This window comes from Sminthopsis crassicaudata, chromosome 5, assembly GCF_048593235.1.
Source record: "Sminthopsis crassicaudata isolate SCR6 chromosome 5, ASM4859323v1, whole genome shotgun sequence".
NCBI lineage: Eukaryota > Metazoa > Chordata > Mammalia > Dasyuromorphia > Dasyuridae > Sminthopsis > Sminthopsis crassicaudata.
In genome coordinates this window covers 281,799,809-281,813,181 of record NC_133621.1, presented here as the reverse complement: position 1 = coordinate 281,813,181, position 13,373 = coordinate 281,799,809, and the positions used below count along the sequence as shown (strand labels likewise).

General features: G+C 34.9%; 1 protein-coding gene across 5 annotated transcripts in view; it reads left to right on the top strand.

The window, feature by feature from the left end:
* Positions 1-13,373, top strand: part of LOC141544764 (nuclear receptor subfamily 2 group C member 1) — a 266,102-nt gene that overhangs the window by 201,259 nt on the left and 51,470 nt on the right. For all 5 annotated transcript variants that reach the window (XM_074271280.1, XM_074271283.1, XM_074271282.1 and 2 more), the window contains one exon: positions 2,943-3,018. In XM_074271280.1, the coding sequence (XP_074127381.1) occupies positions 2,943-3,018 (76 nt within the window). The remainder of the gene's footprint in view (positions 1-2,942; positions 3,019-13,373) is intronic.

Below are 13,373 nucleotides of genomic sequence, written 5' to 3'. Positions count from 1 at the left end.
CACAAACATTTTTGCACATGTGGGTCCCCTTCCCTCATTTATGATTTCTTTGGGATATAAGCCCAGTAGAAACACTGCTGGGTCAGAGGGTATGCATAGTTTGATAACTCTTTGAACATAGTTCCAAATTGCTCTGCAGAATATTTGGATCAGTTCACAACTCCAACAATGTATTAGTGTCCCAGGTTTCCCACATCCCCTCCAACATTCATCATTATCTTTTCCTATCCCCTTAGCCACTGAGAGGTGTGTAGTGCTATCTCACACTTGTCTTAATTTGCATTTCTCCGATTAGTGATTTAGAGCATCTTTTCACATGATTAGAAAGAATTTCAATTTCATCTGAAAATTGTCTGTTTATATCCTTTGACCCTTTATCAATTGGAGAATGACTTGTATTCTTATAAATTTGAGTCTGTTACTTATATATTTTAGAAACGAGGTCTTTATCAGAACCCTTGAATGGAAAAATGTTTTCCCAGTTTGCTTTCCTTTTAATCTTGTCTGCATTAGCTTTTTTTTTGTACAAAAACTTTTTAATTTAATATAATAAAAATTATTTATTTTGTGATCAATAATGATCTCTCCAGTTCTTCTTTGGTCACAAACTCCTTCCTCCACAGATCTGAGAAGTAAACTATCCTATGTTCTTCTGATTTGCTTATATTACTCTTTATGTCTACATCATGAACCCGTTTTGACTTTATCTTGCTATATAGTGTTATGTGTGAGTCAATGCCTAGTTTCTGCCATAGTAGTTTCTAATGAATGAAATAATTCTTAATCCTAAGGAGTACATATTTTGATGGGGGAGGTAACAAGAACATGAGTTATACAGAAAAAATATATAAAGCAAATAATTAGAAGATAGTCAAATACTAAGCAGTTTGGGAGGGAGGAAGGTTGGGCTCTAGCCATTGAGGAGATCAGGAAAAGCTTTGTGTAGACCAGTGGTCCTCAAACTTTTTAAATAGGGCGCCAGTTCACTGCCCCTCAGACTGTTGGAGGCCCTTACTATAGTAAAAACAGAATCTCACATTCTGTCCCTGCCCCTCAGCCCATTTGCCATAATCCAGCGAGCTGCATAAACGTCCTCAGCTGGCAGCATCTGGCCCGCAGGCCGTAGTTTGACAACCCCTGGATGTTGCCTAAGCTGCATCTGGAGGGAAAAAAAAGATTCTAGGAGTTGTATTCCATGTATTTGCAATAGCCAGTGCAAAGGAAAGATCCAGAGATTGAGTGTCCTGTGTAGGAAATGGAGAGAAGACTAATTTGGCTGATTGTAAAATGTCAAAGGTGCAGAAAAGAATATCTGTTGAGTATGGAAAGATAGTTTTGAGGACAGAATTGTGAAGGTCTTTAAAAGCTAAATAGGAGTTGCTTGAGAAGTTTCAGGGAGAGAGTGACATTGGGAAGAGTAGACTGAAGTAGGGAAAGATTTGAGGGAAGGAGCCCAAATACAAGGTTATTGGGAATGACCTATGCTAGTGGTAATGTCAAATGGTAGCATTAGGATGTCTATATACTTTTTCATCTGATTTACATGGTCTTCCATATAAATCTTCAATTTTAAACCAGCAGTACTTATGCTATTATGATTGAGTTTATTATAATTCCTTTTTTTCCTTCCTTTTTGATATGATTTAAGCTGCTTGGTGATATTTACTGGTTCTTTATGGGTCAGACGGTACAGAGGCTTCTTGACTCTTCAGTACAAGAATCCTTCAATATAGTGAATATTTATCAAGCAACTAATGTGCTTAAAATTAATCCTTGACCTAATTGAGCTCATGGACTACTAGGAGAATATGGCATATTCACAAAAATTATAATTCAACATAATACATAGTGTATAATAATAGCCAGCATTTATAATGCTAATATTGACCTGCCAAGATTATTGTGAAGATCAAATATTTGTAAAGCACCTGGTAGACAGAATATATGTATGTGCCATACTCTTCTAACAGCCATTTTACAGTTGAGGGGAACTGAGGCAGAGGTTAAATAACCTGTCCAAAGAAGAGTCACAAGCAAAATAAACTTCTTTATTCTCAGGGGCACATTAAAGGGGATTGGAGAGAAAAAAGGACTAAAATCTGAGGAAGTACTGTAGATGTCCTTCAAGTACATCAGTGAATGATGGGACCAAATCTGGCATATTAACAGAATGGATTATTATAGTGTTACAAGAAATAATGAAAGAGAGAATGTCACAGAATCCTAGTACAGAATAAGATGAGCAGAACTGGCAGAACAATTTATATAGAACATTGGGAAACTTAAGAGCTGTGATCAATGCAGTGGTCACCATGTCTCCAAAGAACCTGGAAGTTAGCAACTTGCTGAAGAGAGCTGATGGACACAAGGGGAAGAAACTTAGATTTTTGGACATTATCACTTTATAGTTTAATTTTGCTTGAATATCCTTATATGGAAGTGCTTTTAAACTTTTTTTTTTAAATCAGTTTTTAATTTGGGCTGAGGGGAAATAGGGAGGATAGTTAACAGTCTTGATGCCAAAAAAGGGAATCATTGAAGCATTTTAAAAATGTGCAGAAGTAAGTTCATAGGAAAACAGACAGGTTTTGAAAGTACTATAGACTTTTTCTATACTATAGAAAAACAAGCCACATGACACAGAAATTCATATTTTCTTAAATACTTTTTTGTATGTTTTGTGTATGTCGAGAAATGCTCTTTTTTAATGTGTAGGTTCAGAATAAAATTTTTAAATAAAGACTTTATAAAAGGTACTAACAAAAAGTTGCATTTTGAAGAAAGAGGATTTTATGAGAAGGAAATGAAAAAGGAGTTTATATTTTATTCTATTATCCTAAAGGTAATAGAGAACTCCTGGACTTTATTTTCTTGTGTATGAGTTTGAGACAAGTGTGATTGTCTCATAAACATTTCTTATGAGACTTTTCCTTCTTTGGCAGGACATTCTGGCAGCTCTGGATCATGGCAACCATAGAAGAACTTGCTCATCAAATTATTGAACAGCAAATGGGAGAGGTATGTTTATTTTATATTTAAGACAAACATATCAATGCATATTTTTGTTACCTTTCCAGGAGACTCTTAATGCTAAAAAATGTTATTAGTTTAGCTTAATTTAAACTAAAAGGGAAGCAAAGAAATAGGGTCTTTTGAATAATTCAAGATTATCTAGTCTCACTTCAAAGACAAAAAAACAGTGAAAGGAGGATTTAACCTAGACCATGCCATGTATTTTCAGCCAAATCTATACATATGAATTACATTTTCTTAAAAGATTTGTGGATCCACATGTATTGTATCTAGGTTATATTGTAACACATGTAAAATGTATGGGACTGCCTGTCATCGGGGGGAGGGAGTAGAGAGGGGGGGGGGATAATTTGGAAAAATGAATACAAGGGGTAATATTATAAAAAAATATATAATAAATAAAAAAAATAAAATATTAAAAAAAAAAAGATTTGTGGATCACAGTGATTTTTAGTGTGGCAGCTGGCTGTACGATGAATTGAGCATTGGACCTGAGTTCAAATCCAATCTCAGATACTTACTGATGGTATGACCCTGGACGGTCACTTTACTTTTGTCTGCCTCAGTGTCCTTAGTTGTAAAAGTAAGGTTTTAATAACATCTGTCAAGATTATTTTGAGGTCAAATGAGAGAAGATTTATAAAGTGTTTGGCATGTAATAGGTCCTAATAAAATTTTCCTTCCTTTCATTTTACTTTCTTTTGTCTTTACATGAACAAAGAAAAATAAGTAAAAATACTTGATACAGAATCCATATTTGACATTATATACCATTTTTTATTTAGTAGTCTCTTATGTTTCTACTCCGAAAGGGAAGATAGGTTGCAATTTTTTCTGAAACCAAAAACTATTTTCTTCCCTTTAAAAAAAAATTAACAAGTGCCCTTTGTAATAAATAAATGAATGAATAAAGCATGGATTAGGTCCTTCTGATGCACTAAGCATTGTGCTAAGGCTTGGGTACACAAATAGAAAAATTAGCTGCTTCCTATTCTCCAGGAACTCACGTAATGGGTCATAGCACACAGAAGGTTTCACTTACAACTTACATGGAAAGACCCCCAGGATCCTGGGGTGCAATGGCAAAGCAGATGGTGATGCTGCCTCTTTAATGTCATTTCTACTGATAGAATCTTATCACCTTCTGTTGTTAAACTGTCTGATTGTTCTGAGAATTTAAGTAGCAAGAATTTTCCTCTTTGGATCACTACAAGCTGCAACTGCAGCTCCAGCAAGTGTGATCCCTGGATTGCATATGCATGGGTGCTGCTTTCCAGGTGGTAGGCAGGGGGCTGGAAGCCTGGCTGTTCTCAAGACTATTAGGTTCTGAATTAATCTGTCTTCATTGAGATCTGAGGAGAGATGGTAGTGAAAGTTTTATTTGCCAGGCATATGCTGCCTCTTGTTTCCCCCTCAAGGGCTCTAGCTACTTCAGCGTTGTCACAACCAGTTATCTGAATGTAAAGATTAATGCGAGAGAACCTGAAACTATGAAAAGAATTCACTCAAAACTTGTGATTTTTCTGAACCTTTTTTATTTTTACTATTTAAAATTTTAAAAATTTATTTTATAAAAAAAAAAAAATAGAAAAAACCAGAAAAGTAATACAAAACAAAACAAAGCAGAACATCAGGGAGGATTCAAAATATATTACAACAAATTAGCAGTTCAAGAAAGAACATATATAATAATAGAAGAAATTATATTGATGATGCATTTTTCTTTATTTCCTTTTTTCTTTTGTTCTCTGTTATGCACCTTTTAAATTTTATTCTTTTTTCCCCCTTTCATCCCTTCTACTTCACCCAAACAGGCTATTGCTAAGCAAGGATATATTTGTGTATACATATATAGATATATACATATACACACACATATCTCCCTCCTTCCCCTTCTCCCATGCACCATATCTTTCCTATCCCTGCTAACTCTTTGCTTTAATTCTGCTTCTTACTTGCTTTGATATTACTTAACTTTCCCCCACCCATGTATCCTCTTTTTTTCTTTCCTCAACATTTGCTTCTCTCTTCTGCTCATCCCTCTCTGCTTATTTCTTTATAGATTTTGGAAGGTGCCATATTCTTGGTGATATATATGTAGTGTTACCTATTTAACCTATCCCGAGTGTGAGTAGGTATTCAGAACTATGAGCCCTCCTCCCCCTTCTAATGCCTCTATTTTTACCTCAACTTTGTCCTAATCTTTTTTTTTTTGGTGCTATCCTATTGCTGATGTCAATCTTAAACATGTAGTATGCATTTTTATATTAAAAAACAAACACTTTGTTAAGTTTATTGAAACTGATCTTTGATATTGGTTCTTATATATTAAATTTTCTATTGAGTTTGGTTTGGTTGATAGAAAGTCCTGACAATCTGTAATTTCATTGAATGTCCATTTTTTCTCATTAAATATTGTGGATAACTTTTGTAGACGTGATATTTTTGGTTCCAGGTTTAGTTCTTTTGATTGCAGATAGATATGATTCCAGGACCTACAGTCTTATTGTGGCTATTGATAAGTCCTGACAATTGTTATTGGGAGCTCCAGTGTATTTGAATTGTTTTTTGTTTGTTTTTTTTCCTTGTTTCTTGCAAGATTTTTTCTTTGATCTGTGGGTTTTGAAATCTGGTGATAATATTCCCATGTGTTTTCCACAAAGAGATGTGCAGTGGCTGTGGAAGATAAGAGAGGAGAATTTCCAGGAGCAAGGTAGTTAGATGCTCCAAAGAGTGAAGATAAAGCAGTGAGATTCCACTGAATTTTTGGCCAGCATGACAACCCAAATGGAGACACGATGTCCATTTCTCATGTAGTTAATTTAGAAAAAATTTGGAATTCACTCCAGAGTAATAGTGATCAAGAAATTCAGTGAGAAACTAACATAAATGACTTCCTCCATTACAAAAGATGATAGATAATAGGAAAGAGAATTATCAAAGGCTTGCTCTGGGGCAAGCCCACAAGAAGGCAGTCTCTTAGTTTCATTTGTGTAGCCTACAGTCCATAAGAGTGAAGCTCCTTCCTTCATTCTCCCTCAATGGTAAAGCAGTGCTTCGACTAGAACAACCCAGGCTTCTCAGAACACTGGGGTATCATTGCTCTATTCTCAGATGTCAGAGAAATACCATAAAACCAAGTATTCTGAACCTTCAAGAAATCACTTGAGTTGGACTGGAATGAAATCATTGATTATTCTAGCAATTTCATTAGAATTTGATAAGCCAGGGAGCTAAAGCATTGGAATAAAGAGTTTATGGATATTGGACATACATGAGTGTGCCAGGGAATTGGTTCAAGACTATAATCAAATGATTGCCAATCAGTAGTAAGAGCAGAGTTGAAATCAGACAGTGTGACTGCAATCTGTCAGTTCTAAAATACTCTCCACAGAACTTTGTAGCTATTATTGAAAACCAAGAAAATAGCTTACCAAAGTGCATGTATAGCTTTTACAAGATTTGTCAGAGAATAGATTGGAATTTCTCATCCCTGGCTTCTGAGTTTTGTTCATGTATTGCATGCTGTTAAGAATATTATCTGCTAGTGAAGAAAAAAACTTTAAATTTGAGCTGTGGAATTTACAAGATAGTGGGCATTAGAGGCTACATTATGAGAAGATTATCTGAACAATTATTAATAGAGTCTTTCATACAAGTGGTTGGCGCTTGTAGTTCACAATCAGTTATTATTCATTTTTTAGTATTTGTTAGTATTTTCTTAATAAAGTTTCTTCTCCTTAAAAATATTTGTTATTTTGGGAGTAGAACCAAGATAGCAAATTAGGGGCATGCATCCAGTTGAATTCTCCCAATATTTCCCTCCAAACAACTTTAAAATAATGCTTCAAATCAAATTTTGGAGCACCAGAGTCAACAAAAAGTTGTGGTTCGATAATTTTTCCAACTTAAGAAAACTAAAAAGGTAGGCAGGCCTGGATAGAGAACAGCAGCAACAGCAGGCATAGCCATAGCTTTGGGAACTTTCAGATCAGAGATGGGAAGGGGATTAAACAGCTGCTCAGAAACAGATTAGAAAGGATTCTTTGCTGGTACTGGGTACAGCTGGTAATGATTTGCAACTCTGTTGCACATACACAGTCCTGGGTTGGATATTTAGGGTAGAAAGGAGCACTGGTGGTTGATCACAAGAGAGTTAGGGGCACTGGTCACATTATCAGATCAGAGAAAAGGCCTGATGTGAGAAGTTACAAGAGAAACAGGGGTCCTTCCTAGGTAAAGAACAGGGCAGAGAGAGCACATGAGAACAGTGGTCACACTTCTAGAATCACACTACTTTGGAAGCACCAAAAATTTAAAGTCCCACAGAAGTAGCTCTGAAAATAACATCATGAAAAGGGCTGAAGCTTGGCTCAATATCTTCTCCACCCTAGGTGAAGAGATCCCAACTTTAACATAAAGTTCAAAATTAAAAAGTAGATTGTAAAAAAAATGAGAAAACAATAATTTAAAAAAATTAACTTGACTATAAAAATCTACTATAGAGCAAGGAGGACTAAGACATAAACTTGGGACATTATACACCACTATAAAACAGCTATAAGGCTCGAAGGAAAATGTTAATTGGATCCAAGCCTAATAAGAATTCCTAGAAGCAATAAAGAGATGAGTAGTCAAAGAAAAATTGGAAAAAAGAAAATGAGTACAACGCAAGAAAATTATGAAAAGGGGGCAGAGCCAGGATGGACAGGACTTTGCCTGAGCTCTTCTTGGCTTCCCTCAGAATCAAGTCTCTGAACAGATTTTGAAGTTACAGAACCCACAAACATTTGGATTGTAATAATTTTCTAGCATAAACTATCTTGAAAAGACCTAAGGAAAGGTATTTCTCAATTGGTCAGGAAGGAATGTGGCCCAGTACAAATGCAGTGTGGGGAGGCCCAGGGTGGAAAGGCTTGATGTGGGGAATCTAGCAGGAGGTTCTTAGCCAAAATACAGCAGCTTTAGCTACCCTGTCATTCAGAAGGCCAGTGGATTAGCAAGCTAGCTGTAGACCTTCAGGGCAACTACAGAAGGCAAATAGTAAGCCGGTGAATCCCAGCATATCAGGCAGGACTTGGCCAAACCCACAATGGGGAAACCGCCCAGTGCAATCAATGTAAAGTTAGCCCTATAGAGGAACTTCGGGACAATCTCCCCTGTGCCTAGAAGCAGACCTCAACCTTTAAAAATAAGTGTGGGTCTTTGAGAGGTAGCTGCTGTGGAGACAGGGAAGAATAAAATATAAATCCAGAAGAGAAGAGCAAAGGCAAAATGTCTCTAGATGAAGTCTCAAAGTGGGGTATAAATTGGTCTCCAGCTCAAAAGAGTCTCTTGCAAGAGTTCAAAAAGGATCTTAAAAGAGAATTAGAAGAAATTTGAGGAAAGAAATGAGAGCTTTGGAGAGTTTGGAAAAGGAAACACAGAAATTAACTAAAGAAAACAACTCTTTAAAAATAAAGTGAATTATAAAAAATATATCCTGAAGAAAACAATTCCTTGAAAAATAGAAGTGGCACACACCTGTCAGATTGGCTAGAATGACAGGGAAAGATAATGCTCAATATTGGAGAGGATGTGGGAAAACAGGGACACTGATACATTGTTGGTAGAGTTGTGAATACATCCAGCCATTCTGGAGAGCAATTTTGGAACTATGCTCAAAAAGTTATCAAACTGTGCATACCCTTTAACCCAGCAGTGTTACTACTGGGCTTATATCCCAAAGAGATCTTAAAGAAGGAAAATGGACCTGTATGTGCAAGAATGTTTGTGGCAGCCCTCTTTGTAGTGGCCAGAGGCTGGAAATTAAGTGGATGCCCATCAAATGGAGAATGACTGAATAAATTGTGTTATGTGAATATTATGGAATATTATTGTTCTGTAAAAAATGACCAACCGGATGATTTTAGAAAGGCCTGGAGAGACTTACATGAACTGATGCTGAGTAAAATGAACACGACCAGGAGATCATTATATACTTCAACAACAATACTATATGATGATCAATTCTGATGGATATGGCCATCTTCAACAATGAGATGAACCAAATCAGTTCCAATAGAGCAGTAATGAACTGAACCAGCTACACCCAGTGATAGAACTCTGGGAGATGGCTATGAACCACTACATAGAATTCCCAATCTCTCTATTTTTGTCTGCCTGCATTTTGGATTTCCTTCACAGGCTAATTGTACACTATTTCAAAGTCCGATTCTTTTTGTGTAGCAAAACAACTGTTTGGACATGTATACATATATTGTATTTAATTTATACTTTAACATATTTAACATGCATTGGTCAACCTGCCATCTGGGGCAGGGGGAGGAGGGGAAAAATTAGAACAAAAGAACAAAAGGTTTGGCAATTGTCAATGTTGTAAAATTACCCATGCATGTATCTGGTAAATAAAAACTATTTAAAAAAATATTTAAAAAAGAAAAATAGAAGTGGTGAAATGGAAAAATATCCAAATGGACAAAACAGTTCTTTTAAAATTCTTTTAAAAATATAATTGGCCATATGCAAAGGGAGGTTTAAAAAAAAAGGAGGTAAAAGCTAATTGAAGAAAATGATTCAATAAAAATTAGAATTGGACATATTGTGAAGTGAATGACTCAATGAGGCATCAAGAATCAGCCAAAATCCAAAAAATGAAAAAAAATAGAAAAAAGATATAAAATACCTCATTGGGAAAAATAACTGACTGGGAAAATGGATTCAGGAGAAATAATCTAAGAATTATTGGACTATTGAAAGACATAATAAAAAAAAGAGCCTGAACAGCATCTTTTCAAGATCATAAAGGAAAATTGCCCTGATATCCCAGAACCAGAAGGCAAAATAGTCATTGAAAGAATCACTTCTGAAAAAGACTCCAAAATGAAAATTCCAAGGAATATTGCAGCGAAATTCAAGAATTATCAGAGGAAAAATACTGTAAGCAAACCTAAAAAAAAAAGCAATTTAGATATCAAGGAGCCACAATCACATTTAACCAGTATTTAGCAGCTTCTACTTTAAAGGATCAAAGGGCCTGTAATATGATAATCCAGAAGGCAAAGGAACTTGGGCTACAACCAAAAATCAACTACCTAGCAAAACTAAATTTTTTAGGGGAAAAGATAGACATTTAATGAAATGGAGGTTTCAATCATTTCTGATGAAAAGACCAAAGCTGAAGAAAATTTTATCTTCAAATACAAGAATTAAAAGAAGCATAAAAAGTTAAAAAGGGAAGGAAAAAAGCCTATTTTTTTTTAAAGGTTAAAATGCTTATTTCCCTACATGGGAAGATGATAGATGTGAAATGTTCACATCCCTACATGGGAAGATAATACATATACCTCTGGAGGAATGTACATTTGTCAGGGCAGTTAGAAGGGGTATACCTTAGAGTGTGTAGATATAAGTTGACTTTATTGTGATGATAAAAAACAAAATTAGGGATGGGAAGGGCATTGTAGTGGAAGAAGAGGAAAGGGGAGGTAAAATGGGAGTAAATTCTATTACATGGAGAGGAACAAAAATCTTATAATTGAGGGAAAGAAGTAAGGGGGATGAACATTGTTTGAACCTTGGACTATCATAATTTTGGTATAGAGATTTATCTCACCTTATGGGAAAGTAGGAAGGGAAAGGAAAGGGGTCAAAAGTAAAAGGGTAAAGGAATAAGAAAGGAAGGGTTGAAAAAAGGGAAAGAAGGTGGTCAGAAGCAAAACACTGAGGAAGAAAAGGAAAAGAAGATTGAGGGAGGTGGTCAGAAACAAAACACTAAGGAAGGAAAGGATGCAAGGAGAGGGAAAAGTCTTAACTTGGGAAAAATAAGATGGCAGAAATAATAGCAATATTAAACATATATGCACTAAGTGGTATAGCAGGAGAAGTTGAATTGCAAATAAACAGCAAAACTATACTGGGGGGGAATCTCAACCTCTCTGTGTCATAATTAGATAAACCTAACCACTGAAAAACCAAGAAAGAAGTTAAGGAATTGAACAGAATTTTAGAAAAGTTAAGTATGATATAGATTTTGGAAAAAAATTGAATGGGGATAGAAAGGAATATGCCTTTTCTCAGTGGTACGTAGCACTTACACAAAAATTGACCACGTAGTAGGTCATAATCAAAGCCTCATAATCAAATGCAGAAAGGCAGAAGTAGTAAATGTATCCTTTTCAGATCATGATGCAATAAAAATGAGTTTTAATAAAGGACCATGGAAAAATAGACCAAAAATTAATTGGAAACTAACTAATAACTAATAACTAACTAATAATTGTTAATTTTAAAGAGTTAGTGAAACAACAAATCATAGAAACAATAATTTAATTCATGAGAATGATAATAATAAGACAATATACCAAGACTTACGAGATGCAGCCAAAGCAGTTCTTATGGGAACCCCATTTTGTATCTTTAGATGCTTACATTAATAATGTACAGAAAGAGAAGATCAGTGAATTGGGCATGCAACTAAAAAAGCTAGAAAAAAGAATTACCCCCCCCCAATTAAATATTAAATTAGAAATTCTGAAAATCAAAGGAGAAATTAATAAAATTGAAAGTAAAGAAAACTATTGAACTAATAAAATTAAGAGTTGGTTTCATAAAAAAAACCCAACAAAATAGACAAACCTTTGGTTAATTTGATTAGAAAAAATAAAGAACACCAAATTCCTAATATAAAAAATGAAAAGGTTGAACTTACCACCAATGAAGAAGAAATTAAAGCAATAATTAGAAGCTATTTTGCCCATTTGTATGTCTGATGATCTAAGTGAAATGGATACTTACAAAAATATAGATTACTTAGATTAACAGAGGAGGAAGTAAATTATTTAAATAGTCCCATTTTAGAAAAAAAAAAATTTAAACAAGCTATTAATGAACTCCCTAAGAAAAAAATCTCCAGGACCAGATGAATTTACAAGTGATTTCTACCAAACATTTAAAGAACAAATAATTCTAATACAATATAAACTATTTGGGAAAATAGGTAAAGGAATCCTATCAAATTCCTTTTATGACATTGCTATGGTATTGATACTGAAACCAGGAAGAGCCAAAACAGAGAAAGAAAATTATAGATCAATTTCCCTAATGAATATTGTTGGCAAAATCTTTTTTTAAATTTCTTTTTATTTCTTTTTAATTTTTTAAATAACTTTTTATTGACAACATATGCCTGGGTAATTTTTTACAACATTATCCCTTGCACTCACATCTGTTCCAACTTTTCCTTTCCTTCCCTCCACCCCCTCCCCTAGATGGCAAGTAGTCATACATATTAAATATGTTATAGTATATCCTAGATATAATATATGTGTGCAAAACCGAACAGTTCTCTTGTTGCACATAGAGAATTGGATTCAGAAGGTAAAAATAACCTGGGAAGAAAAAATAAAAATGCAACCAGTTTACACTAATTTCCCAGTGTTCCTTTTCTGGATGTAGCTGATTCTGTCCATCATTGATCAATTGGAACTGAATTAGATCTTCTCTATGTTGAAGATATCCACTTCTATCAGAATACATCCTCATACAGTATCATTGTTGAAGTGTATAATGATCTCCTGGTTCTGCTTATTTCACTCAGCATCAGTTCATGTAAGTCTCTCCAAGCCTCTCTGTATTCATCCTGCTGGTCATTTCTTACAGAACAATAATATTCCATAACATTCATATACCACAATTTATTCAGCCGTTCTCCAATTGATGGGCATATACATAGTTTCCAGTTTCTGGCCACTACAAAGAGGGCTGCCACAAACATTCTTGCACATACAGGTCCCTTTCCCTTCTTTAGTATTTCTTTGGGATATAATGTTGGCAAAATCTTAACTAAAATATTAGCAAAGAGATTTTAGTAGCTTATCTCTAGGATAATAAGTATAACCAAGTAGGATTTATATCAGGATGCAGGGCTGGTTCAATATCAGGAAAACTATTAATGTAATTGACTATGTCAATAACCAAACTAACAGAAATTGGAAATCAAGGATTTGTAAATAGTTTGAAATGAGAAATATATATTCGTGTCCTTTGAGCACTTAGCCATGGGCAGTAGCTTTTGGTTCTAACATAATTAAGTTCTCTGAACATCATGTACATTTTTCAATCTCTTAAGTCCTAACATTATCTTTGATTTTCACTCTTCCTCACCCCACATATCCAGTCAGTTTTTAAATATCAGGGATCATAGAATCAGACTTAGAGCAGGAAAAACCTCTCTTGGAGATGAGGCTAAAGTCACTTCAGACAAGTTGAGTCATTTGCCTGGGGCTATATAGCTGGAAGTTTTTGAGGCAGAACCTGACCTTAGGGCCTTATGCCAAGCC